Source organism: Gopherus evgoodei, chromosome 1, assembly GCF_007399415.2.
Source record: "Gopherus evgoodei ecotype Sinaloan lineage chromosome 1, rGopEvg1_v1.p, whole genome shotgun sequence".
Taxonomy (NCBI): domain Eukaryota; kingdom Metazoa; phylum Chordata; order Testudines; family Testudinidae; genus Gopherus; species Gopherus evgoodei.
In genome coordinates this window covers 160811078-160836796 of record NC_044322.1, presented here as the reverse complement: position 1 = coordinate 160836796, position 25719 = coordinate 160811078, and the positions used below count along the sequence as shown (strand labels likewise).

General features: G+C 42.7%; 1 protein-coding gene across 1 annotated transcript in view; it reads left to right on the top strand.

Moving 5' to 3' along the window:
- The first annotated feature begins 1947 nt into the window (after positions 1-1947).
- The window catches only part of LOC115658460 (interferon-induced GTP-binding protein Mx1-like), a 29304-nt gene continuing 5532 nt past the window's right edge, over positions 1948-25719 (top strand). The window contains exons 1-10 of the mRNA XM_030577421.1: positions 1948-2017; positions 4356-4452; positions 7993-8185; positions 8748-8885; positions 9842-9996; positions 11292-11430; positions 12759-12957; positions 15677-15755; positions 23488-23610; positions 24914-25058. Of these exons, the coding sequence (XP_030433281.1) occupies positions 4384-4452; positions 7993-8185; positions 8748-8885; positions 9842-9996; positions 11292-11430; positions 12759-12957; positions 15677-15755; positions 23488-23610; positions 24914-25058 (1240 nt within the window). The 5' untranslated portion in view covers positions 1948-2017; positions 4356-4383. The remainder of the gene's footprint in view (positions 2018-4355; positions 4453-7992; positions 8186-8747; positions 8886-9841; positions 9997-11291; positions 11431-12758; positions 12958-15676; positions 15756-23487; positions 23611-24913; positions 25059-25719) is intronic.

Genomic DNA, 25719 nt, shown 5'->3' with positions numbered 1-25719 from the left:
TCTTCTCTTTTCCAAACTAAACAAACCCAATTCTTTCAGCCTTCCTTCATAGGTCATGTTCTCTAGACCTTTAATCATTCTTGTTGTTGTTCTCTGGACCCTCTCCAATTTCTCCACATCTTTCTTGAAATGCGATGCCCAGAACTGGACACAATACTCCAGCTGAGGCCTAACCAGTGCAGAGTATAGCAGAAGAATGACTTCTTGTGTCTTGCTAACAAAACACCCATTAATGCATCCCAGAATTATGTTTGCTTTTTTTGAAAGAGCATCACAATGTTGACTCATATTTCTCTTGTGGTCCACTGTAACCATAACATAAGAACATAAGAACAGCTGTACCGGGTCCGACCAAAGGTCCATCTAGCCTACCATCTGTCTACCGACAGTGGCCAATGCCAGGTGCCCCAGAGGGAGTGAAGCTAACAGGCAATGATCAAGTGATCTCTCTCCTGCCATCCATCTCCATCCTCTGATGAACAGAGGCTAGGGACACCATTCTTTACCCTTCCTGGCTAATAGCCATTTATGGACTTAGCCACCATGAATTTATCCAGTTCCCTTTTAAGCATTGTTATAGTCCCAGCCTTCACAACCTCCTCAGGTAAGGAGTTCCACAAGTTGACTGTGCGCTGTGTGAAGAAGAACTTCCTTTTATTTGTTTTAAACCTGCTACCTATTAATTTCATTTGGTGACCCCTAGTTCTTGTATTATGGGAATAAGTAAATAACTTTTCCTTATCCACTTTCTCAACATCACTCATGATTTTATATACCTCTATCATATCCCCCCTTAGTCTCCTCTTTTCCAAGCTGAAGAGGCCTAGCCTCTTTAATCTTTCCTCATATGGTACCCTCTCCAAACCCCTAATCATTTTAGTTGCCCTTTTCTGAACCTTTTCTAGTGCTAGAATATCTTTTTTGAGGTGAGGAGACCACATCTGTACACAGTATTCGAGATGTGGGAGTACCATGGATTTATATAAGGGCAATAATATATTCAGTCTTATTCTCTATCCCCTTTTTAATGATTCCTAACATCTTGTTTGCTTTTTTGACAGCCTCTGCACACTGCGTGGACATCTTCAGAGAACTATCCACGATGACGCCCTAGATCCCTTTCTGCTGTACTCCTTCCTAGACAGTCCCTTCCCATTCTGATTGTGAAACTGATTGTTTCTCCCTAAGTGGAGCACTTTGCATTTGTCTTCAGACCATTTCTCCATTGAATTATGACCCTATCCAAAGCAGTTGCAATCTCTCCCAGTTTAGTATCATCTGCAAAATTGATAAGTGTACCTTCTATGCCAATATATAAGTTGTTGATGAAGATATTGAACAGAGCTGGTCCCAAAACAGACCCTTGTGGAACCCCACTTGTTATACCTTTCCAGTAGGATTGGGAACCATTAATAACTACTCTCTGAGTACGGTTCTCCAGCCAGTTATGCACCCACCTTATAGCAGGCCCATCTAAGTTGTATTTGCCTAGTTTATTCATAAGAATATCATGTGAGACCATATCACATGCCTTACTAAAGTCTAGGTATACCACATCCACCGCTTCTCCCTTATCCACAAGACTCATTATCCTATCAAAGAAAGCCATCAGATTGGTTTGACATGATTTGCTCTTTACAAATCCTTGCTGGCTATTCCCTGTTACCTTAAAACCTTCCAAGTATTTGCAGATGATTTCCTGAATTACTTGCTCCATTATCTTCCTTGGCACAGAAGTTAAACTAACTGGTCTGTAGTTTCCTGGGTTGTTTTTATTTCCCTTTTTATAGAGGGGCACTATATTTGCTCTTTTCCAGTCTTCTAGAATCTCTCCTGTCTCTCATGATTTTCCAAAGATAATAGCACTACCTTATAAGATTATTTCACAGAGAAGCTCCTGTGATTTGTTTCATTTCTCCTGAATTGTGTCACAGAAGGTGGGTGGAGCTAATGAGCACTGTATAGCCAAAAGCATCAGAGTATTAGCAGTTCCTTCTCAGCTCAACCTCTGAAACAGGTAAGAACCTTTCTCCTATGTTCCTTCTCAATCACTTAGCCCTGCAGTGTGGACATCTGTGATTTTTCTGTTGCAAGAGAGAGGAATTAATTTTGATAGCCAGATGTGGGTAGCACAAAGAGCTGCTATCAGGGAGGCTGAAACAAAGTGACATAACTGCCTACATATTTTTTTTCTCTCACTAGACAAAAATTAATAAACTCTGTATTGTAAAATCTCTACTAGTAGCATAACGTTGCAGGGGGAAATGCCGTTTCTATCTTAAGAGGATGTTTGTGAGAGGAATCGCTGATGATTGTTAATTAGATGTTTTAAAACAGGAGATTGCAGTGGTAATTGATGTGCAGTGTTTTACACAGCTTTACAGTATGGGTAAGCTCGCGGCTAGCGAGAGACAGTGCATCACATTGTGAGACAAACGATAGCACTACGTACATTGCCTTAGCTTAGTTTCATTTTCAGCTGCAGTCTCTCGGGAATTCAGGGAAACCAGATGAATGCCTCTGAAAGCTCAAATAAACAGAGAAGAGAAAACATTACTGTGATTACAAGGAATTGTCCTCTTCTATTGAGGGCATTACAACATTATGTCACAGGAGTAGGAGACCGTGAGTGCCCTGCACTGTGATGCTGAGATCACGCCTCCTGGTTAGTTTCGTTTCTGCTATTTGCTGTGGAAGAAGCTGCGGAGTGTTAGTGACGGTAGATGCTGCTGTTGCTAACACTGGTGAAAATCAGGAGAAACACAGCTGAGTTCAGTAGAATTACACCCGATTTCCACCAGTGTAACTGGTATCAGAATTTGGCCAACTAAGCATACGCCAAAAAAGAGATTGGATTGGAGCTACTAGATTTCTGACAGTTTCTGAAATAAGTAAGATGCAAGTAGGAGACTTTTTATTTTCTATCACAGCTCTCTTTGTACCTCTCCTCACTAAGGGAGCCTGCCTTAGCCCCAGCCCTAGTCCCCTGCTGTGCCGCTGACCCGATTTTAAATGCCCCAATCAGCGATGCCAACCAGAGCTGCCAGGGTCCCCTTTGACTGGGCATTCTGGTTAAAAAAAAACAAAAACAAAAACAAAAAACAAACAAACAAAAAACGGATGCCTGGCAACCATGGCAATACTCCTAGCATGTGCCAGGTAAAGGTCTTCTTTCTCTTTGGGTAATTACTTATGTTAGCAGGTGTTACTGTATGAGAACCCAAATGACTTATCTGACAGAAATGTGGATTATAGGGAAATTGCACAGATGCCACTGCAAACAACTCTGAAAATCTAGATGAAATGAGTAGGCGACATGATGTATATTAAGGATGTTTTGAAAAAAACTCTTTACAAAATGTATTTCAATATAGTTAGTAAGCGTCCTTAAAAAAAAAGAGGGGAGGGGGGGCAGATCCTCAACTGCCATAAATCAGTGTAGCTAAGAATTTTAGATTTATTAGTCCTCATTGGATAAAGTGATGGTTTATGTGTGTGTGATTATAATTTGTCAAAAGAAACTGAGATTTGTTAATAGGAATATTATGGTATTTCCAGCTTTTTTAAAAAACCCTGTTTGCAGCTGCAAAGTAAATGTTTTATTTCTTATGATGACCGTGATGGCTGGTGCTGTTAACTTTATCAGGGCTCTACCTTCACTATTTGCCCAAGAGCTTCTGGTAGCAAGTCCATTGCACCTTACATTAGCACATGCTAGGAATGCTACTCAGCATGCGCCTTTCCCTAGCGCTACCTGAGGCCTTTGGCCTGCATCAGCTCTGCACAAACAGAACATCCCAGAGCTTCTCTGCTTGGAGGCACAGCTCTGCTTCCACCTTCTAAGCTCTCCAGAGAGGAGGATGTATCTTTATATATGGATTCTTACTACAGGTCCTAATTTTGGCCTAGTTTACTGTATCTTATGGGGAGGAAGCAATAAAAGTACCTAAGATCTTCCCAAGACATTGCTGATGATGGCTAGAGTTGTTCGCTGTTGTTCAGTGATTACGTACGATAATTCTGGGAGACTAAGATTGTGCAGTAGGCCCAACCAACTTGTTTATAAAATGAAGTATGCTGTGTAACAAGTTTATGTAGAACTAATTAGAACTTAAATATTTACTCCACTTCTGTTCTTTTAGTCCAGTAAGGTTGGAGACAATGGGCTAGATCCACCACCAGCTGATGTAAATTAGTGTTTTGATTTCAGTGGAGCTTCCTAATTTACAGTAGCTGAGCATCTGGCCTAATAAGATTTTAGCAGATTGGTATATGAGCTAAATTAACAATGCTCTTTTGATTATGAAATGTGGCCATATTTTCCGTAAGGCCTAATGACTTGATTTTTATCCTAGGAAAACATCTTGAAGACTCCAGTGTAGCATGATGTCTGGGAAGAATGTCAAGGGAGAGAAGAAAAACCCATCTCCCAAGGTGAATAACAAAGCACAGGTGAGTGACAAATATATGTTTGGAGGACCATACACTGAAATTTGCAAGGACTATACAGCCATCATTTTGATGAAATACAAGACTAGATATTTGGCTGGGGTACTGTGGGCATAGCTCCACTGAAATCTGCTGTATTAACTACACACATAGTATTGGACATTGGTTTCATCGTCAGTCAGTGAGGTTTGTGAGAATTGTGTGTATGCGTACATCCTCCTCTCTGGAGAGCTTAGGAGGTGGAAGCAGAGCTGTGCCTCCAAGCAGAGAAGCTCTGGGATGTTCTGTTTGTGCAGAGCTGATGCAGGCCAAAGGCCTCAGGTAGCGCTAGGGAAAGGCGCATGCTGAGTAGCATTCCTAGCATGTGCTAATGTAAGGTGCAATGGACTTGCTACCAGAAGCTCTTGGGCAAATAGTGAAGGTAGAGCCCTGGCCATCTCACCAATTGGTCTGGTCACAATCCCTTGTGTTGTGCCAGTTGTGCTAGCGAACCCTCTTCTCTTACTGCTCTTCCCAGGAGCACTAATCTCAGCGTTCTGCCGAGGTCCCAAGTGGGTGCTCTGGAAGGGGAGGGACTGACAAGGCCCTCCGTCCCTGCACATCCCCAGCACACCTGCACTGGGCAAGCCCAGATTTAGCCCTAACTGTTAATAGTCCCAGTGCATGTTGTTTAAGAACTTTTGCTATTTTCTTGCTGTGTAGGAGAAATGCAATTAATTATACGTAGAAAATGCTTGAGCGTTCAGGCTCACTTTGGGTATCTGCTTTAAAAAAAATCTCCGTTTTGGAATGTGCAGTAACTGCACGGTATTATCAGTTCTTGTTAGTGCTCGTGGAAGGTGCTGGAATGACAGTCCTAGTGACTGAAATGTTTTTAGCCACAGAACAGTTACCCTGTGGGCACTAACAGCAGCAGCATATGTTTCCCCAGAAGACCTTCCCAATGTATCCCAACCCTTTTCTGCAGCGACTGCCTCTCAGGGTAAAAGAGTCATTCAGTTTCTGTGGCCATTCCAACTTAGGCCCCTCCAGTGAGAGTGCTAACCAGAGAACCGATCCGTGCCAGCTGTGGTGTTTGCTTTTGTGGGGTGGACACCAGTTGGGGACTGGACGGCAATGCCCAGCTCATTTCACTCGGGCAGCTGAATAGTTAGTAGATGACAATAACTGTGGGCATTTCTGAAGGCTGCTTAATGGTCTTTGAACCTCTCAGTGTTGATCTAACTGTGCAGCATAATGCACTAGAATGAATGTGTGCCCCCTTTCTATCATGTCCCTCGTCAGTTAGGAAAGCTCATCAGAGAAGGGTGGAGAAGAAAGCCACCAAATAATCTCCATATGAACCTTCAAAGTTGGAACTGTTTGGAAATTGAGAGAAATACCTTAAAATAATTATTGGGGTACAAGCATGGAGGCTTTCAGGCAAGGGATTGTGTGAGGCTAGTAAGTGCAGGGTCTATTACAGGAGTGGGTGGGGCAGGCTCTGGCCTGCAATGTGCAGGAGGTCAGACTAGATGATCACGATGATCCCTTCTGACTTTAAAGTCTAAGTCTATGAATGGGATGGGTAGAGCCATGTTAGAGCTTTGGGGGCAGAGAAATGTGAGTGCCCTTTATAAAGCATTATTGGTTGGTATTTGACTTGTTTATCTGTACAGAAATGCCACACTGTCCTTGTGTCAGAGATGTGTGGCTATCCAGAGCTACTTTATGTATCTGGGTCTACAAATTGACGAGAGGTGCCTATCTGATACATTAGGCATCTCCAATGGCAATTCAAAACACTAGTACCGATGGAATCAATACAAAGAGAAACCACAGACAAGAATGATGAAACAGATTAAAAGGACTCCCCCCATTTTCCCCATGCCTCACCCACCCCTTGAGTAATCTTCCCAGCCTCACCAGCCCTCTAAAGAAGATAAGCCTTCCAAGGTGCTCTGAATATCAACAGATCAGTCTGTTCTGAACCAAATTGCTGGGAGAATCCAGGTGCATTCCAAAGGGAAGCGGTCCTCATGGAAAAGGCCCTGCCAGCGGTCCCACTGTCTCATCCTGAGGTGGAGGGGGTCTAGCTGAAGCACCTCCTTACATTTCAGCTGCAGCAGGGATGGCACAAGGAGGGATGTAGTCTCCCAACCTGACACATTGAGATATGTGGGTTTTGTTATTCGCAATATATATGGAATACACAGTTTTCCCCAATATTACGTATTTTAGTGTCTCAGGGAGTATCCGTCACTGTAGCAATCACTCTTTTTACTACAGACCTGTTTATAGCACACTGCTGCAAAAAATCTCCTGGTATAATGCTGTGTACCTGTGATGTTCCCCAGGGTACAATCTGGACCATTGGACAGCTATCTCCTTCCCCCTCAGCTCTCTAGCCTGGGGTGACTTTTACACTGCTTAGTTTCCACCCCTTGGTGCTGCTCTCACACAGCTTTTAGCATACAAAATCATTCCACTGGATTATAGGAATGTTTCTAGCAAGCCGCTCCTGAATTATGTACAGGGTGACACCAGCAAATTCTTAGTCCTAGCCTTGCTGCCCAGAAATGCGTATCTTCTACTGTTCAGCACCCTCTTGGACAGTACAAGCTCATATAGAGTCTGTCATTTCAACAAAGGAAAATGATTATGCCCCAGTCTTCTTTTCTCAAGTAGAGGTTCCCAAACACTTCAATTCTAACGTACACTGGTTTAGATAAAGACAAAATAAAACAAGTTTATTAACTTTAGAAAGATGGGTTTTAAGTGATGAGGCAAAAAAGTCAAATTGGTTAAAAAAGAAACAAAAAGATAAAAATGCAAGCTAATTCCTAATTTTACCAAGTGAATACTATAAAAGCAAAAAGGTCTGTCACCATAAGCTGCAGTAAATTTCACAGGCTGGGTCTCCTTCTAGCCTGAGACTCCTCACCCTGTTCAATGTCCTTCAGGAAGTTGTTGATGCTGTGAGCAGAGAGATAGGAGGAGGACAGGTGATGTGGTGGTCACTGTCTCTCTCATTTTTATACTCCTCTCACCTCTTTGAGGATCCCCCCCCCCCCTCCTCGCTGGGGTGCAGACATACAGCCTTCTGTATAGGTGAGGTTTGAACCATCTCTGAGATAAAATGTAAATTTCTTGTTTATACCTTCTCCTGTGCTGGAGAATGACTGCTTAAGCTGGTGATAGCTTTTTAACACCTTGCTGGTGTGCCACTGTGTCTTTGTCTCTGAGAAACTGGTTTATGGGTGTTACCCAGAATTACAGCGTATTTCAATAAGGAATCATACAGTAGAAACTTATACATTTACACATAATGTTGCTACACATATTTCAACAGGATAATATTCAGTAGATTATGAATTTTCAAATGATACCTCAAGGCATACTTTGCACTAAATATATCATAACCTTTATAAAAGTGGTGAACATGAGGTACTGGGTGTCACAGTATCTCATCACTTCTGCTGTGCCTATATTTGTAGAGACCTTTTATTGAAACTGGAGGTCAAGGTCCTTCTTCCATTTATAAGCAATTTTTGTTTTTATCAGAAAGCAGAACACACCTTGTGCAGTCAATATGAGGAGAAGGTTCGTCCCTGTATTGATCTCATTGACTCCCTGAGAGCGCTCGGAGTAGAAAAGGACCTGGCTTTGCCAGCAATTGCAGTGATTGGAGACCAGAGTTCTGGAAAAAGCTCGGTCCTAGAAGCCCTGTCTGGAGTCGCTCTTCCTAGAGGCAGTGGTAAGAATTTACCTCTCAGCTTTTCATGTCAGAAATCTGACATTTCCCTGGGTCACAGTGGTGTGTTGTTCTGTAAGGGTGCTGGAGGACTGCTTTGAAATGCTGGGGAGAGGGGACCCTGTGATCTGGGAGACTGAGCATGGGGCTGCAAGGCAGGAGACCTGGGCTATGTTGTCAGCTCTGCCAGGGACTTCTCATGTGACCTTGTACAACTCACTTCACTTCCCTGATCTTCAAGTACCCCTTTCTGCAAAAAGAGGAAAGCTGCAATATATTTACACACCTATGTAATGAGCTTTGAGTTCTTCAGATGAAGCGCACAAAGAGCCTACTCTAGAGGTCCTTGAACTCCAGTGGAAAGACTATTACTGCAATGAACATTACATTTGAGCCCTACTATTGTGTAATGGCAAAGTAGCAGTAGTACCTTTTGAATACGATACATGTGGGGAAAAAAGCTAAAGACAATATGCTGGTACTGTATTTCAATGGCTTCCAAAGAGGAGGGAAACGTGTTTCATTCTTCATACATGACTGGTGCTTTGTTTGTTTAATTTGATAGGTATTGTTACCAGATGTCCTTTAGAGCTCAAACTGAAGAGAGTGCATTACACACAGGAATGGAAAGGAAAAATTACTTACTTGGAGATAAAGCAAGAACTGAATGGTCCTTCAGAAGTGGAAAAAGAAATAAGGAAAGGTAAATATAACCTGGGACGTAAATAACATGCTTTGAATCTTGTATTTCCTGGTGACCCTGATTCTGCAATGATATCTGTGTGGGCACAGGTGCTTCTTGCAGGATTGAGGCCTGCGTTTGCAGTGGCATCATAAAAAGTGGGGATTTTTCACTCTTCTGTTCTGGATATTTGTGCCTAGTTAAGACATTGTCACTTACGCTTTTCTATAACTCCATAAATGTGCATAGTGCTTACTGTAAGTAACATTTGCAAGTGAGCTTCCTGCTGAGCTGGCCAAATAACAGATGTATTGGTTCACTGGTGAATTTTGGGGAAGGGGGAAAATCTTGTTTTGGGTCAAACTGAAAATTGTTAGTGAATTGGGAAAAAAAATTGTTTCGGGTCAAATAGAACATTTCCTTTCAACCAACTTGAAACTTGTTTATTTGATATCAGCCATTTGAATGGCTTTGAAATAAAATGGAGTTGTTTTGTTTTGAAATTTGTTTTACGTATTTTTAAGTGAAACCATTTTGTGAAATTGACATGAATTTGTGAAATGTTTTGGTATTGCCAAATCTATATTTCTCGCTCACAAAATGTGTGAAAAATTTCACCCAGCTCTTCTCTGTGCTTCAAGCCAGACATACACTTATGCTGGATGCTGACAGATTAGCAGCAAGCTTATGGTTTAGCACTCCACTGTTCTTTGAGCTGATGTTTGCTATTCCCTTCCCTGGGCCAAGTCTTGGATATTGTTGTCCTTTACAGTATAAAAAATGAAGACTGATCTTTATTATTTTAGACTATATTTATAAATCTTCTTTCAAAGCTAAAATGAAGGGATAACTTTTCTGAGACCACATTTTATATAGAAATAAATGTAGCAATAGTTTTTTTTCTTAATCCACGTAATTTTCTAGTCTAAATTCCATGATGAGTGTCTAATCTTTTCTTTTGTGTCTCCTTCCTCTAGCCCAGGATGCAATGGCTGGTGAAGGAGTGGGCATTAGCCAAGAATTAATTTCCCTAGAAATTAGCTCCCCAAATGTTCCAGATTTGACACTGATTGATCTGCCAGGGATTGCTAGGGTGGCTGTGGGGAATCAGCCAAAAGACATTGGAAATCAGGTAAAGTATGAAGCAATTCTAGACTGGGAAACTGATAAATGATGGCAAAAAAAATAAGTATCTTGATCTGTATAATCTTCTGCTTAATGATGGCACAGAACAGACAGATACGTAATTTACCAAAAAGAATTAAGATATAACAAAATAGAGTTTTAGTGGAGGAAGTGCTAGCATTGAGAAGGATGTGCCGTACACAAAAGGGGGGAAAACTCTAGATTCTGTAGACAAGAATATTTGTTTGAAAATGTCTTTGTGCTCTAACGGAACTCTCTGTGTGTGTGTGTGTGTGTGTGTGTGTGCGTTCGCTCACCTTGCAGAGGTTTCAGCAGAGCTGGTTACAGGGATTTTTGGCCCCTAGGAAGGTCATTTTTCCAGGCATCTATTCTGCTCTCTTTCCTGTCCATCCCCATTCATTCTCCTCTATCTTTCCTTTTTATTTTCCACCCTTTCTTTTCCCTACTCTATTCTAATAGATGGAGAAGGTGGTTGTTAGATTTTCTGTCCATTCAAAATCTCCCTTAGACTCAACCAGAACCGAGGGCATCTGATTTTTACAGCAGTGGTGTCCCAAAAGTTGAGTCTGCATTTTTGGGGGAAGAAAGAAGAATGGTCTAGAAAGCTTTTCTGATTCAAACACCGATGAGGATAATAGTCAACCTGCAGAAATTACTTTCTGTGGCTTCACTGAAATTTTTGATCTAGTGTTTTTATTTTAGTATTGACCCTCTGACATTTACACTGAGGCAAATGACTTCTCATTGTCTCTTTCAAAACAATAAATGCATGAGAAGACAAGGTGAACATCTGAAAATGGCATGCTCAGGGCTTCCTTATGCCCCAGCAACCCCTGAGAGTCATGGTCCTTTGATGCCATGGGCATCTGGTATAAAATAGAGCAACTCTGAGGCTACCCTAATTTATGCTCAGTATCAGTCTACTGACTACCAGCCCCAAGATTGAGGGGAGACACAAGTGTTTTAAACTCATTTGCACTCATCCATTTCCTGAGCTGTCTCTCAGGATCTGGGCCTAAATGTTAAATTGTGAGACTCATCTTCAAGTTTTCGATAGCATCATAAAAAGCTAAAATTTGCTGTTGCTTAATCATTTCTAATTTAGTTCTAAGTATACCTGCTTGGACTTGTAAACCTGTTACAATAAAGACCATCATAAAGCTAAATTCCTTTGAAAGCTATGAACTCTGGAAGAACCAAACCTACCACTTGTAACAGGACTTACCTACCACAGCCTGTGTGAAGTAATACACTTTTATTACATTTCTTATTTCATTACAGATCATAAATCTAATTAAAAAGTATATTTGTAAGCAACAAACTATAAATCTGGTAGTGGTACCAAGTAATGTGGATATTGCAACTACAGAGGCCCTAAGAATGGCTAAAGAGGTGGACCCTAAGGGGGAGAGAACTCTAGGTAAGTAAAGATACATATATTTAAAAAAAAAATGGGATTGGGTTGTGCAGGAAGTCATTGTCCTTGCAAAGAATGTTCAGTAATAAACACTGGAGAGGTTGAGCATTTTCTGCCAGTTACCCAGGTTGCTAAAAGAGTCATAGAAAAACAGCAAAGGAACACAAGATTTATATTTTGATGATGGGCTTGCTATGATTTGAAATCCATGCAGGATTTTCCTATCAATGCTTCATTTCAGAATATGAATTTCAAATAAAAAAATCACAAATGCTTTAGGGGAAAATGGCTAACGGAGTGACAACCCTTGCCCCCAAATTTATGAGTGTTATCCTGTTTTGTAAGATGTTCCTGCAAATTGTCTGTTCTGATACTTTGTGAGCCTAGAATCATTTGGGAGTTTCTTTTAATGACTCTCCAGAGAGAATATACTCTTGTGTGAAAGTCCTTTCCTGGGCACTCCATGGCACTTAGCCCTCACAAGTTCTTTTAAAAATATATAGTGTAGTATGTAGAAATCTATGGAAAGAGGACATAGGTGCAAGTGTCCTACATTCATAGTGCATTAATATGGTAGTAACATCAAGTATTCAAAAAGAAGTATATTTGACAGTGGGTAAGATCCTCCGTTTCAATGGAGCTACTCCAATTTATACCAGTTGAGGATCTGGCCCTGTGTGTGGATAATGATATATATACACACCCACAAATTCCCAGACTAAAACTATGTTAAGATGGAGTTCAGGTTGGGCAAATAGATCAGTAATTTACAGTAAGTAAAGATTACACTGATGTAATTATCCAAAAAATATCCAAGCATTATAAACCAAGGAAATTCAGAGATAAGGTTAAACTTAGAAGAAATAAAAGTATATTAGGAAGTGGAACTCCCCAGATAAAGCACCCAAACAACCTTAAATCTGACATGTAGTGACACCATGGAAAAGCTGTATGGTTATGACTGAAGCACTTTAGTGTCCACAGGTTAAATTAAACTGATTTTTAAAGACACATTAGAATTTGTCTTTTTTCTTTCATGGTGAAAACTCTGTTTTGTCCTTTACTGAGATTATGCAGGATATCAGATAATATATAACACTAAGTGTTAAATTTCTTAAGGACTCGTAATTAATCAACTAACTAATTTACTTGTAAATTCTTTTAAAAAAGAGAGTAAATGCTGTGATTTTTGGGGGGGGGAGGGGAGAAGGGGAGAGATTGGATCCCTGCTTTAAGTGCAAAAGTCAGCTAAGTCCTAACTGTGAAAGCACGAGTGGTGCATCCATCTATATATAATCTCTAAATATAATAATTCTTTTGTCACTTCACAGGGATTCTCACAAAACCTGATTTGGTCGACAGGGGAACTGAGAGCAATGTAGTTGACGTCGTCCGAAATCTCAGCATCCCCCTGAGGAAGGGCTACATGATTGTTAAATGTCGTGGGCAGCAGGACATCCATGACAACTTGACACTGGCCTCTGCAATTCAGAAAGAGAGAGAATTCTTTGAGGAGCATGAATATTTTAGGTAGTTTTAAAATCAATACACACTGAATATTGGACAGGTTTTTCCCTGTTAGGAGTTTAAAAAAAAATTTCAGACAATTAAGTAAACACATGTCCTTATACATTTATGCAATGGTTAAAACCAGTCGTCATCGGGACACATTGAGTTGGACTATGCACGCACAAAGGGAAGTAGATGGAGTAAGTATATGCCTCTACGTGGGCTCTTCAGGCTTTGGGTGCAGGCACACAAGAGTAAGTAAGGGTACTTGCTTGCTTACATCCCAACTGGAGCAGGTGAGTGGTGCCTTGGCTTTATCATCTTACTGGCCAGGATAGTCAGGAGTTCGCTTGTGGTTATGGCCATCAGTAAATTACCACCCGCTGAGGAGAAGGTGGAAGTAGGGGAGGAATTGTGACTCAATGGTGTGTCTCTGTGTTATAGTGCCTCCTGGGGAGGTGCAGCTTACACACAACCTCTAGTTTAGCATTGTGCCTGAAGTCACAGTCTAGCCGTGTGGTGGTGTGCATATAGAACAGAGTGAATTCACTCATTCAGGAATAGAAGTAGTTCCCTGACAATGGCATGGAGACTTTTGATACACTTGTAATTGGAGTAGTTTAGGACCTAGCTAAATAATGTGACTCTCAGTGTTAATATTGATGTGTAGGCAGGCGTTCCACCCATGACTGGTTAGACCAGGCCAGGACTGTGAGGCAGCCCAGATTTGGTTGCACACTTAGCCTGGGAATTACAGTGCAAAAGACAACTACAGTCCTGTCTGCATCCAGCTGCCTGAATAAAAGAAATAATCTTCTCATTCATCACTACCAGCTAATCTCTATTATCAGAGACAAAAATCTGTTCATCATTGTGGTGTGTGAGCACCATACAAAATTCCATAAATCCACATGGGGGCCTATACACAGACCTAAAATCCTCTTTTCTTCTTCTTCCCAAGAACAGACAATGTCATAATCAGCATCATATTAATACCTTCATCAATAGATCTCAAAGCACTTTACAAAGTAGCTCAGTATCCTCTCCATTTTACAGATGGGGAAACTGAGGCAGAAAACAATAAAGCGATCTGCTCCAGATCACCCAGAAGGCCTGTGGCAAAGTCAGGAACAGAACTGAAGTCTAGACCTGTGCAAATAACTGATTTTTTCAATTCTGTGGCCAATTTCATTTTCTAACAAAATGAATGAGTAGAAAACATTCAACATGAAACAAAATATTTCTTTTGTTTTGGAGCGTTTTTAATCTTTTATAATATTTTAAAAATAAATTGAGTGAAATTACAAAACAAAATATTTTTCTGAAACAAAAATTGCGTCAGTGAACCCAAATCTGCATTTTTCAACAACAACAACAACAATAACAACAACAAATGATTTGCATGGAAAACTTCACCCAGTTCTATCTACATCCTCCAAGTTCCAGTTCACTGCTCCATCCAATAGGCCACACTGCTCTGAAGAGAAACCTGTGTTCTGCTTCGTTGCTTCTTCCATTTCAGGAACAGAGTGAAATGGTTATTAATTAATTATTTCTTATTGTTAGAAATAATTAATTATTTGTTAGTTCCACAGGAACAATGGGAGAGCTTTCATTTTTGTCTCCAGAGCAGCCAGATTTGTAGTTGCTCTCAGCTCTTGTTGAAAGGAGTGCCACCAGTGATTGGCTATCAGCTGAGGAGGCTTTCTTTCTAGTGCCATTAATCTCTCCATGGTCTTTGATAGCGCCATCATCCCTGAGGATCACAGATGCTGTAGAACAAGGGCGGGCAAACTTTTTGGCCCGAGGGCCACATCGGGTTTCCAAAATTGTACAGTTGGCTGGTTAGGGGAGGCTGTGCCTTTCTAAACAGCCAGGCGTGGCCCAACCCCCACTGTTCCCTGTTCCCTGATGGCACCCCCAGGACTCCTGCCCCATCCAGCCCCCTCTGCTCCCTGTTCCCTAACAGCACTTGGAACCTCTACCCCTGACTGTCCCCCACCTCCCCATCCAACCTCTCCTTTCATTCCTGACTGCTCCCACGGGACTCCTGTCCCCACTCAAACCCCCTGTTCCCCGCCATCTGACCACCCTGACCCCTATCCACAGCCCCTACACCTGACCAACACCTCAAATTCCCCTGCCCTCTATCCAACTCTCTGTGCTCCCTGCCCTCTTATCATGCTGTCTGGAGCACTGGTGGCTGGCAGCACTACAGCCACGCTGCCCAGAACCCCAGGACAGACAGCCGCGCCGCCTGGCTGGAGCCGGTCACGCCACCGCGCAGCACAGAGCACCAGGTCAGGCCGTGGCTCTGCAGCTGTGCTGCCCAACAGGAGCTTGCTGCCCAGAGCATTGCACTGATGGTGCAGTGAGCTGAGGCTGCGGGGAGGAGGAACAGCAGGGGAGAGGGGCCAGGGGCTAGCCTCCCAGGCCAGGAGCTCAGGGACTGGGCAGGAGGGCCATAGTTTACCCACCTTTGCTGTAGAAGGTCTTAGTCACAGATAAAGTTTTCTGAGAGCACGTAGGTCCATTTTGTTTCTTCAAAAATTGATGCTGGAAATGTTATTTGCACACTTGCAAGAAATAATTTGACCATTTTTAATATTATTAGTAAGTATTTATATAACTGGCCAGGTTGGTCAGTATCTCTACTGTAGTGAAGTACTCTGGAATCCTTTGGGATGAAAGGGAATTCTTTGGGAAGATATTATTTATTGTATTCTTTAATCTCTTTCAGTATTCTTTTGGAAGAAAGAAAAGCTACTATCCCACTTTTGGCAGAGAAACTTACGCAGGAACTGATAGAGCACATTAACGTAAGTTAGCAAACTTGGACTACTGGCTCTTTAAAAAACTATTTGGTGAACACACAAAAGAGCAAATGTTGTTTGGCTCTTTTGCCAAGGTATTTATTTAAGCAGTGTAGTAGCAGGCCAGACCTTTCTGAAACCTTAACTATCTTGTAGAAAATAAATATAAAGGAGATCTTTTCTCCTAAATTCATATCTTTGGTTAATGGTTTAGGACAGGAGTCGACAACCTTTGGCACATGGTTCGCCAGGGTAAGCACCCTGGCAGGCCAAGCCGGTTTGTTTACCTGCCGCATCTGCAGATTCAGCCAATCACAGCTCCCACTGGCCGCAGTTCGCCGCTCCTGGCCAATGGGAGTTGCGGGAAGTGGTGCAGGCCGAGGGATGTGCTGGCTGCAGCTTCGTGCAGCCACCATTGGCCTGGAGCAGCGAACCGCGGCCAGTGGGAGCCGCAGTCGGCCGAACCTGCAGACGCGGCTGGTAAACAAACTGGCCCAGCCTGCCAGGATGCTTACCCTGGCGAGCCGCGTGCCAAAGGTTGCCAACTCCTGGTTTAGCATAAAGCAATTTACAGATCTTTAAGAAGCATTAGGTACATTTTTTATATGTAACCCCTGATTTAACCGGGGGAGTAGAAGATCCATACCAGCTAGTAAAGAGGGCTTTAAACTAGGTTCGACGGGGACAGGTGAGCAAACCCCACAGGTAAGTGGGGAACAAGACCTGGGAGATGGGTTGGAAACAGGAGGGAGCACAGGCTATAATGGCAGTGAGGAAGGAGGGTCAGGGCAAAGCTGGGAGGCAAGATCAAACTAGTATCTTAGATGCCTATATACAAATGCAAGAAGTATGGGTAATAAGCAGGAAGAACTGGAAGTGCTAATAAATAAATACAACTATGACATTGTTGGCATTACTGAAATTTGGTGGGATAATACACACGACTGGAATGTTGGTGTGGATGGGTATAGTTTGCTCAGGAAGGATAGACAGGGGAAAAAGGGAGGAGGTGTTGCCTTATATATTAAAAATGTACACACTTGGACTGAGGTGGAGATGGACATAGGAGACGGAAGTGTTGAGAGTCTCTGGGTTAGGCTAAAAGGGGTAAAAAACACAGGTGATGTCGTGCTAGGAGTCTACTACAGGCCACCTAATCAGGTGGAAGAGGTGGATGAGGCTTTTTTCAAACAACTAACAAAATCATCCAAAGCCCAAGATTTGGTGGTGATGAGGGACTTCAACTATCCAGATATATGATGGGAAAATAATACCGCGAGGCACAGACTATCCAATAAATTCCTGGACTGCATTGCAGACAACTTTTTATTTCAGAAAGTTGAAAAAGCTACTAGGGGGGAAGCTGTTCTAGACTTGATTTTAACCAATAGGGAGGAACTTGTTGAGAATTTGAAAGTAGAAGGAAGCTTGGGTGAAAGTGATCATGAAATCATAGAATTTGCAATTCTAAGGAAGGGTAGAAGGGAGTACAGCAGAATAGAGACAATGGATTTCAGGAAGGCGGATTTTGGTAAGCTCAGAGAGCTGATAGGTAAGGTCCCATGGGAATCAAGACTGAGGGGAAAAACAACTGAGGAGAGTTGGCAGTTTTTCAAAGGGACACTATTAAGGGCCCAAAGGCAAGCTATTCCAATGGTTAGGAAAGATAGAAAATGTGGCAAAAGACCATGTTGGCTTAACCATGAGATCTTGCGTGACCTACAAAATAAAAAGGCGTCATATAAAAAATAGAAACTAGGTCAGGTTACAAAGGATGAATATAGGCAAATAGCACAGGAATGCAGAAGCAAGATTACAAAGGCAAAGGCACAAAATGAACTCAAACTAGCTATGGGAATAAAGGGAAACAAGAAGACTTTTTATCAATACATTAGAAGCAAGAGGAAGACCAAGGACAGGGTAGGCCCGCTGCTCAGTAAGGAGGGGGAAACAGTAACGGGAGACGTGGAAATGGCAGAGATGCTTAATGACTTCTTTGTTTCGGTCTTCACTGAGAAGTCTGAAGGAATGTCTAATATAGTGAATGCTTATGGGAAGAGAGTAGGTTTAGAAGATAAAATAAAAAAAGAGCAAGTAAAAAATCACTTAGAAAAGTTAGATGCCTGCAAGTCACCAGGGCCTGATGAAATGCATCCTAGAATACTCAAGGAGTTAATAGAAGAGGTATCTGAGCCTCTAGCTATTATCTTTGGGAAATCATGGGAGACGGGGGAGATTCCAGAAGACTGGAAGGGGGCAAATATAGTGCCCATCTATAAAAAGGGAAATAAAAACAACCCAGGAAACTACAGACCAGTTAGTTTAACTTCTGTGCCAGGGAAGATAATGGAGCAGGTAATTAAAGAAATCATCTGCAAAAACTTGGAAGGTGGTAAGGTGATAGGGAATAGCCAGCATGGATTTGTAAAGAACAAATCGTGTCAAACTAATCTGATAGCGTTCTTTGATAGGATAACAAGCCTTGTGGATAAGGGAGAAGCTGTGGATGTGATATACCTAGACTTTAGTAAGGCATTTGATACGCTCTCGCATGATATTCTTATAGATAAACTAGGAAAGTATAATTTAGATGGGGCTATTATGAGGTGGGTGCGTAACTGGCTGGATAACCGTACTCAGAGAGTAGTTGTTAATGGCTCCCAATCCTGCTGGAAAGGTATAACAAGTGGGGTTCCGCAGGGGTCTGTTTTGGGACCTGTTCTGTTCAATATCTTCATCAACGATTTATATGTTGGCATAGAAAGTACGCTTATTAAGTTTGCGGACGATACCAAACTGGGAGGGATTGCAACTGCTTTGGAGGACAGGGTCAAAATTCAAAATGATCTGGACAAATTGGAGAAATGGTCTGAGGTAAACAGGATAAAGTTCAATAAAGATAAATGCAAAGTGCTCCACTTAGGAAGGAACAATCAATTTCACACATATAGAATGGGAAGAGATTGTCTAGGAGGGAGTATGGCAGAAAGAGATCTAGGGGTCATAGTGGACCACAAGCTTAATATGAGTCAACAGTTTGATACTGTTGCAAAAAAAACAAACGTGATTCTGGGATGCATTAACAGGTGTGTTGTAAACAAGACACGAGACGTCATTCTTCTGCTTTACTCTGCGCTGGTCAGGCCTCAGCTGGAGTATTGTGTCCAGTTCTGGGCACCGCATTTCAAGAAAGATGTGGAGAAATTGGAGAGGGTCCAGAGAAGAGCAACAAGAATGATTAAAGGTCTTGAGAACATGAACTATGAAGGAAGGCTGAAGGAATTGGGTTTGTTTAGTTTGGAAAAGAGAAGACTGAGAGGGGACATGATAGCAGTTTTCAGGTATCTAAAAGGGTGTCATCAGGAGGAGGGAGAAAACTTGTTCACCTTAGCTTCCGATGATAGAACAAGAAGCAATGGGCTTAAACTGCAGCAAGGGAGATTTAGGTTGGACATTAGGAAAAAGTTCCTAACTGTCAGGGTAGTTAAATACTGGAATAGATTGCCTAGGGAAGTTGTGGAATCTCCATCTCTGGAGATATTTAAGAGTAGGTTAGATAAATGTCTGTTAGGGATGCTCTAGACAATATTTGGTCCTGCCATGAGGGCAGGGGACTGGACTCGATGACCTCTCGAGGTCCCTTCCAGTCCTGGAGTCTATGAGTCTATGAATTACCTGGCTAGCTTTATGTCAATGCCTTATATATGGATAAAATAGTCTTGGCTAATCAGAAGTTTTGCACACCATTCTCTTAGAATGGGTTGCGCATAAAAACATTTTTGCCTCATCTTGTTAATACCAAGTGACAATTCACACGTTCAGTTGTAGGTTAGTGATGACCCAGAATTCACTTCAGAAAATCACTAGTAGAAAATTATAATTGTTCCATGCAGTATTATACATTTAAAACTTTTTTTAAATGTAAGTCTCACACCCTGCCCCCAAAGAAAAATCAAACCTCTTACTTGGGACCATCTTACCAGTTGTTTTATTTCTTTTCAATTTCTAAGCACCTGGAGGATAATAGGGTTATCGGGAATAGTCAGCATGGATTTGTTAAGAAAAAATCATGCCACACCTACCTAATTTCCTTCTTTGACAATGTTACTGGCATAATGGATAGGGGAGAAGCAGTAGCTGTTGTATATCTTGATTTTAGTAAGTCTTTTGACATAGTCCCACATGACATTCTCATAAACAAACTAGGGAAATGTAGTCTTAATGAAATTACTATAAGGTGGGTGCACAATTGGTTGAAAGACTGCAGTCAGAGTAGTTATCAATGGTTTGCTGTCAAACTGGAAAGGCATATCTAGTGGGTCCCCATAGGGGTCAGTCTTGGGTCCAGTACTATTCAATATTTTTGTTAATGACTTGGGCAATGGAGTGGAAAGTATGCTTATAAAATCTGTGGACGACAACAAGCTGGAAGGGGTTACGAGTACTTCGGAGGACAGCATTAGAATTCAAAATGACCTTGACAAATTAGAGAATTGGTCTGAAATCAACAAAATGAAATTCAATATAGACAAGTGAAAAGTATTTTGTTTAGAAAGGAAAAAACAAATGCATAAGTGCAAAATGGGAATCATCGGCTAGGTTGTAGTACTGCTGTAAAGGATCTGAGGTTATAGTGAATCACAAACTGAATATGAGTCAACAACGTGATGCAGTTGCAAAAAAGTCTTAAATCCTTTGGGTGTGTATTAACAAGAGTGTCATATTTAAGACATGGGAGGTAATTGTCCTTCTCTACTTGGCACTGGTGAGGCTTCAGCTGGAGTACTGTGTCCAGTTCAGAGCACCAAACTTTAGGAAAGATGTGGGCAAATTGGAGACAGTCCAGAACAGAGCAACAAAAATGATAAAAGGTTTAGAAAACCTGATCTATCAGGAAAGGTTAAAAAAAACACTGGCTGTGTTTTGTCTTGAGAAAATAACAGTGAGGAGGGACCTGGTAAGTCATCAAATCCAGGGCTGCCCAGAAGGGTCAAGTGGGGCAATTTGCCCCAGGCCCCGGGCTCCACAGGGGCCCCCACAAGAATGGCTGAGGCTCCCTCCCCGGCCCCACCCGACCAAGCCTCAGCCCATCCAGGAGCGTCCCTGAACAGTGCTGCATGGTGACTCCTGCGGGGCCCCTGAGCTCTGCCCCGCTCAGATTCGTGTGGTAAGAGGGCGGGGCTGAGAGCTCCAGTGGGGCCTGAGTTCCCTCTGCTCAGCCTGGAGCTTGCAGCCCCGCCCCCTGACCATGCGGCTCTGAGCGAGAAGGAGCTCAGGCGCCCTGCTGGAGCCATGCTGCAGCTGTCGAGGGTCGCTGCTGGATGCGCTGAAGCTCCGGGTGAGTGGGGAGCGGGGATAAGGGGCCGGGGTCGGTGGGGGTTGGCTAAGGGCAGGAAGTCCTGGGGATAGTCAGGGGATAGAGAGGGTGCAGAGATTGGAGGGGGAGTGGTCAGGGGACAGGGAGTGGGGGGGTTGGATTGTGGGCATTCCGGGGTCTTTCAAGACTCAGCTGGGGGTGTGTGGATAGGGGTCGGGGCAGTCAGGGGACAGGGAACAGGAGTGGGGTCTCAGGGGTGGTGGTGGGATGGGGTCTCAGGGGCGGTGAGGGGACAAGGAGCAGGATAAGTCAGGGATTCTGAGGGGGAGTCGGCAGTCAGGGGGCAGGAAGTGGGTGGGGGTCAGATAGGGGGCAGGGCCAGGCTGTTTGGGAGGCACAGCCTTCTCTACTCTGAAGCTCATTCAGCAGATTGAGGCTTGCAGAAGAGCCAAGCTGTTAGCTTTTCCATTAGGGCTACCATCCCTTTCACTTCTCAAATGCCAAATTATAGTCTACATTTAATTTCAGTGCTATAGGGATATTCATGTCAAGGGAGGGTAGCTTCATTGAAAATTAGCCACTGCGGGAGGGATCACATGAGAAGAGCGATATCCTTCCCAGCCCTACCAAGGGAGACCCCCCCCTCCCCTACATTCCCTGAGGCTCCAGAGGGGTTAATCCAGTGGTTCTCAAACTTTTGTCCTGGTGACCCCTTTCACACAGCAAAACTCTGAGTGCGACCCCTCCCCCCCTTACAAATTAAAAACACTTTTTTATATATTTAACACTATTATAAATGCTGGAGGCAAAGCGGGGTTTGAGGTGGAGGCTGACAGCTCGTGACCCCCAGTAATAACCTTGTGACCCCCGAGGGGTCCTGACCCCCAGTTTGAGAACCCCTGGGTTAATTTAATTTTAGTACCCTGTGTCCATTCACATGCATATGCTATTTTGAGCTTTTCAGTTTTCACAACATAGGCTCATCCCAGGTTCTGGACCAAGCTCAAATGCTCAGTTCATGGAGTATGCACATAGTCTATACTAAAGACAAACCCACAGTGACCATCTCCAGTTTGTGAGGGACCCCATGGAGCCAGTCTCTAGGAAACAGATAAATGCATGGAGGTTAAGTCCATTAATGGCTATTAGCCATGATGGGTAAAGAATGGTGTCCTTAACCTCTGTTTGTCAGAGGGTGGAGATGGATGACAGAAGAGAGATCACTTGATCATTACCTGTTAAGTTCATCCCCTCTGGGGCACTTGGCATTGGCCATTGTCGGTAGACAGGATACTGGGCTGGATGGACCTTTGGTTTGATCCAATATGGCTGTTCTTATGTTCTAACCTAAATGAACCCAAAGTTATGGAGACAGATATGAGTCAAGGAAGCCAGCAGAGTATCAGAAATCTGGAAGAATCTCAGACTGGACGGGCTCAGGCATTTGGTCACAAGATGAGGTGGTTCAAAAGTTTTAGATTTTTTTTAAGTAGAATTTTTGTAATGTTTCTTTAAACAATCAAACACAGCAAGCAGCAAATATTTGGCCACACACTTCTGAAACCCCAAACCATATTCAGGTTTTGGCAGACTAATTTCAGCTTTTCATTTAAAAAAAACATAACAAATTTTGAAGGAAAGCAGACATTGTCCGTGATTTTTTTCTGCTTTTTAAAAACCCCTAGTTTTCAATCCAGAAAAAGTTTTGACGGAAAATATTTGTCCAACCCTCTTAATGAGCTTCAGTGCCTTTTAGCACTAATTGATGCTGAGAACCAGTGATACCTTGTAAAGAAGTTTTCTCAAAACTGGGTTTGTGCTGAGATGCAGAAGGTTTATTTTTCCCAGGGCCGCCCATGGCGGGGAGCAAGTGGGGCAATTTGTGCCAGGCCCCGCAGGCACAAATTGTATTTTTGTATTTTGTATTGCAAAAAATTACAATACTATACAATACTATATTCTCATGTATCGTATACTATACTATACTATACATGAGAATATAGTATTGTATAGTATTGCAATTTTTTTTATGGAAGGAGCCCCTGAAATTGCTTTGCCTCAGGCCTCCTGAATCCTCTGGGCAATCCTGATCAAATCTGTTAAGGACGGTTATCAGTTGTTCTCCATGTCCAATGTCGGTAGGACAAGAAGCAATGGGCTCAGTCTGCTGCCACGGAGATTTAGATTAGATATTAGGAAAAACTTTCTAATTATAATAATAGTCAAGTTCTGGAAGAGGTTTCTAATGGAGGTTGTGGAATTACTATCACTGGAGGTTTTTAACAACAGGTTAAACAAACACTGGTCAGGGTTGGTCTAGGTTTACTTGGTCCTGCCTCAGCACAGAGGGCTGGACTTAATGGCTTCACAAAGTCCCTTCCAGCCCTCCATTTCTATGATTCTATTATTTTTCCCCCACAGAAATCACTTCCAACTTTAGAAAATCAGATAAAGGACAAACTCCATGTGGCAAACAACAAGCTACAAAAATATGGCCAAGGTGTGCCAGAATCAGTAGAGGAGCAGATGCTCTTCCTAGTAGATGTGAGTATAAAGATGGATCTGATAACTCATTTGAATAAAAACCATTGGTTAGCATTGGAATTGTGTGGATATCGCAGGTTGGTCTCTTTTTCTAGGCTGTGTACTCAGTGTGTTGCTTCATGAAATCATTAACTACAGACACATCCATATCCTCAATTCCTGATCTTCATAAATCCAGACTATATACTCACCAATAAAATAAACCAGATTAAAAATAAGATTGGTCCTGTTTTATCAATGTCAGCTTTGATAATACCATGGGTGAATTACATTTGGTTGCATTAACTATATCAATGCACTGAAAGTCGCTGGTAATAGAAGATGCTGTGTTAGGTAAAGGTGTAATAGAAATCAAGAATAAGTAGTCCTATTCCATATTTACAAGACCATGATATTTTGCACAAAATTCCAGTGATTTTTAAAAGCAACATTGTTTTCCACCTGTATTCTAACCAGCCCAGGTAATCCCATACTACCCCTTCACAGCCACTACTCCAACAATCCCAGCAGTACGCAGTGAGTAGGGATCAGGGATGTGTGCTAAAATAGCCTCTCAAACTTTAAATCTGGAGTGGCCATATTTTAATACAGAGACTGCCTTGTGCATCACCTCTACTCACATTCAGAATAACACAGCATTCTGCTACAGCAATTGCTTACATGGAAAAACAATATTAGGGAAGTATTCAATATATTTTTAGTTTCTTTTGATGAAATTTAGCTGCTGGAAACCAGGAGGATTGTTGTTGTTCATTTGTATTACCGGAGCATCTAGAACAGTCCAAATTGAGATCAAGACCTCATTAGGCTAAGCACTGTACATACACAGACTAAAATATATTTGCTTCCCAGAAAAGCTTGCAACCTAAATAGACATGACAAACAAAGGATGAGAGGGAAACAGACCCTGAGAAATGAAGTGACCTGCGCAAGACCACACAGCAAGTCAGTGGCAGAGCTGGGAATAGAACCCTAGCTCTCCTCCTGAGTCTTTACTCTAAACACTGAACCTCAATGTCCTCAGACCAGCAGCAGTTCACAGGCCATGCAGTCTGAGCACTACTGTGCTGAAATACACAGCCTATGAGCTCTGACTGCATCTCAGAATGTCACTTCCACAGCTGGAGATACAACCTGCAGAGTGTGAATTCCATAGTTTTGCAGGGAGCAGTGTGTAACATTTGTTCACGCATTTCCCCTCTCTGCTGCAAAGTTTGAGTTATATATCATTGCAAACAGCTCAGGGTCTGAATTTAGCCCCCTGAGTTTTGTTTAACTGGCAATTTCCTGTTTCTCTTTACAGAAACTCAAACTCTTTAACCAGAACATCATGAATTCAGTGCAAGGAGAAGAAATTGTAACTGATAAAACAAAACAAAGACTATTCACAAAAGTTCGCAAGTTCTTTAATGAATGGGAAGCCCACGTTAATAACAGTACACTGAAAGGTAAGCACCAAACGTTGGCATTTGGCCTGAAAGTTGTTCTGTGCTGACAGCAGGGCCATCCCTAGCTATTCTGGGGCCCTACACAGCCTCCCCGGGTGGGGCAGGGCTGGCCTCAGGGACAGAAGGAACCACCCTCCAGTACTCACCAGCAGTGCGGCTGGGGCCGGGCCGCTGCACTTCCCGCCGCCAGTGAGTGCAGGCCCAGTCCTGCCTGCACTCCTCAGGGGAGTGGGTGGGGCTGGGGCTGGGGCAGAGCAGGGCAGGAAGAGGTGGGGCAAGGGTGGGGAAGCAATGGAGCAGGGCAGGGGCTTTGGGGAAGGGGTTGGAATAGGCAGGGCAGGGGCGGAGTAGTACACAGCTGTGCAGGGCACCAGGAAATGTGGTGCCCCAAATTTCGTGGTGCCTACGTGGCTGCATACTTTGCGTCTGGGTAAGGACGGCCCTGCAGCTTGCTAAAGGTAACACAGCCTGTCAATTACGCTAAAAGTAATTGTCAAGCTCTCTGCATGCTAAACAACAACATTATTGTAATGTTAAATTTGAGATAAGCTGTGTTTTCAAAATGGTCAAATGGAGATAGATACCCAAGTGCCTTAGGCCCCTTTGATAACTCAGCCTGTTACACACAACTCAAACAATTCAGAGATCCTTCCTGCCGTGA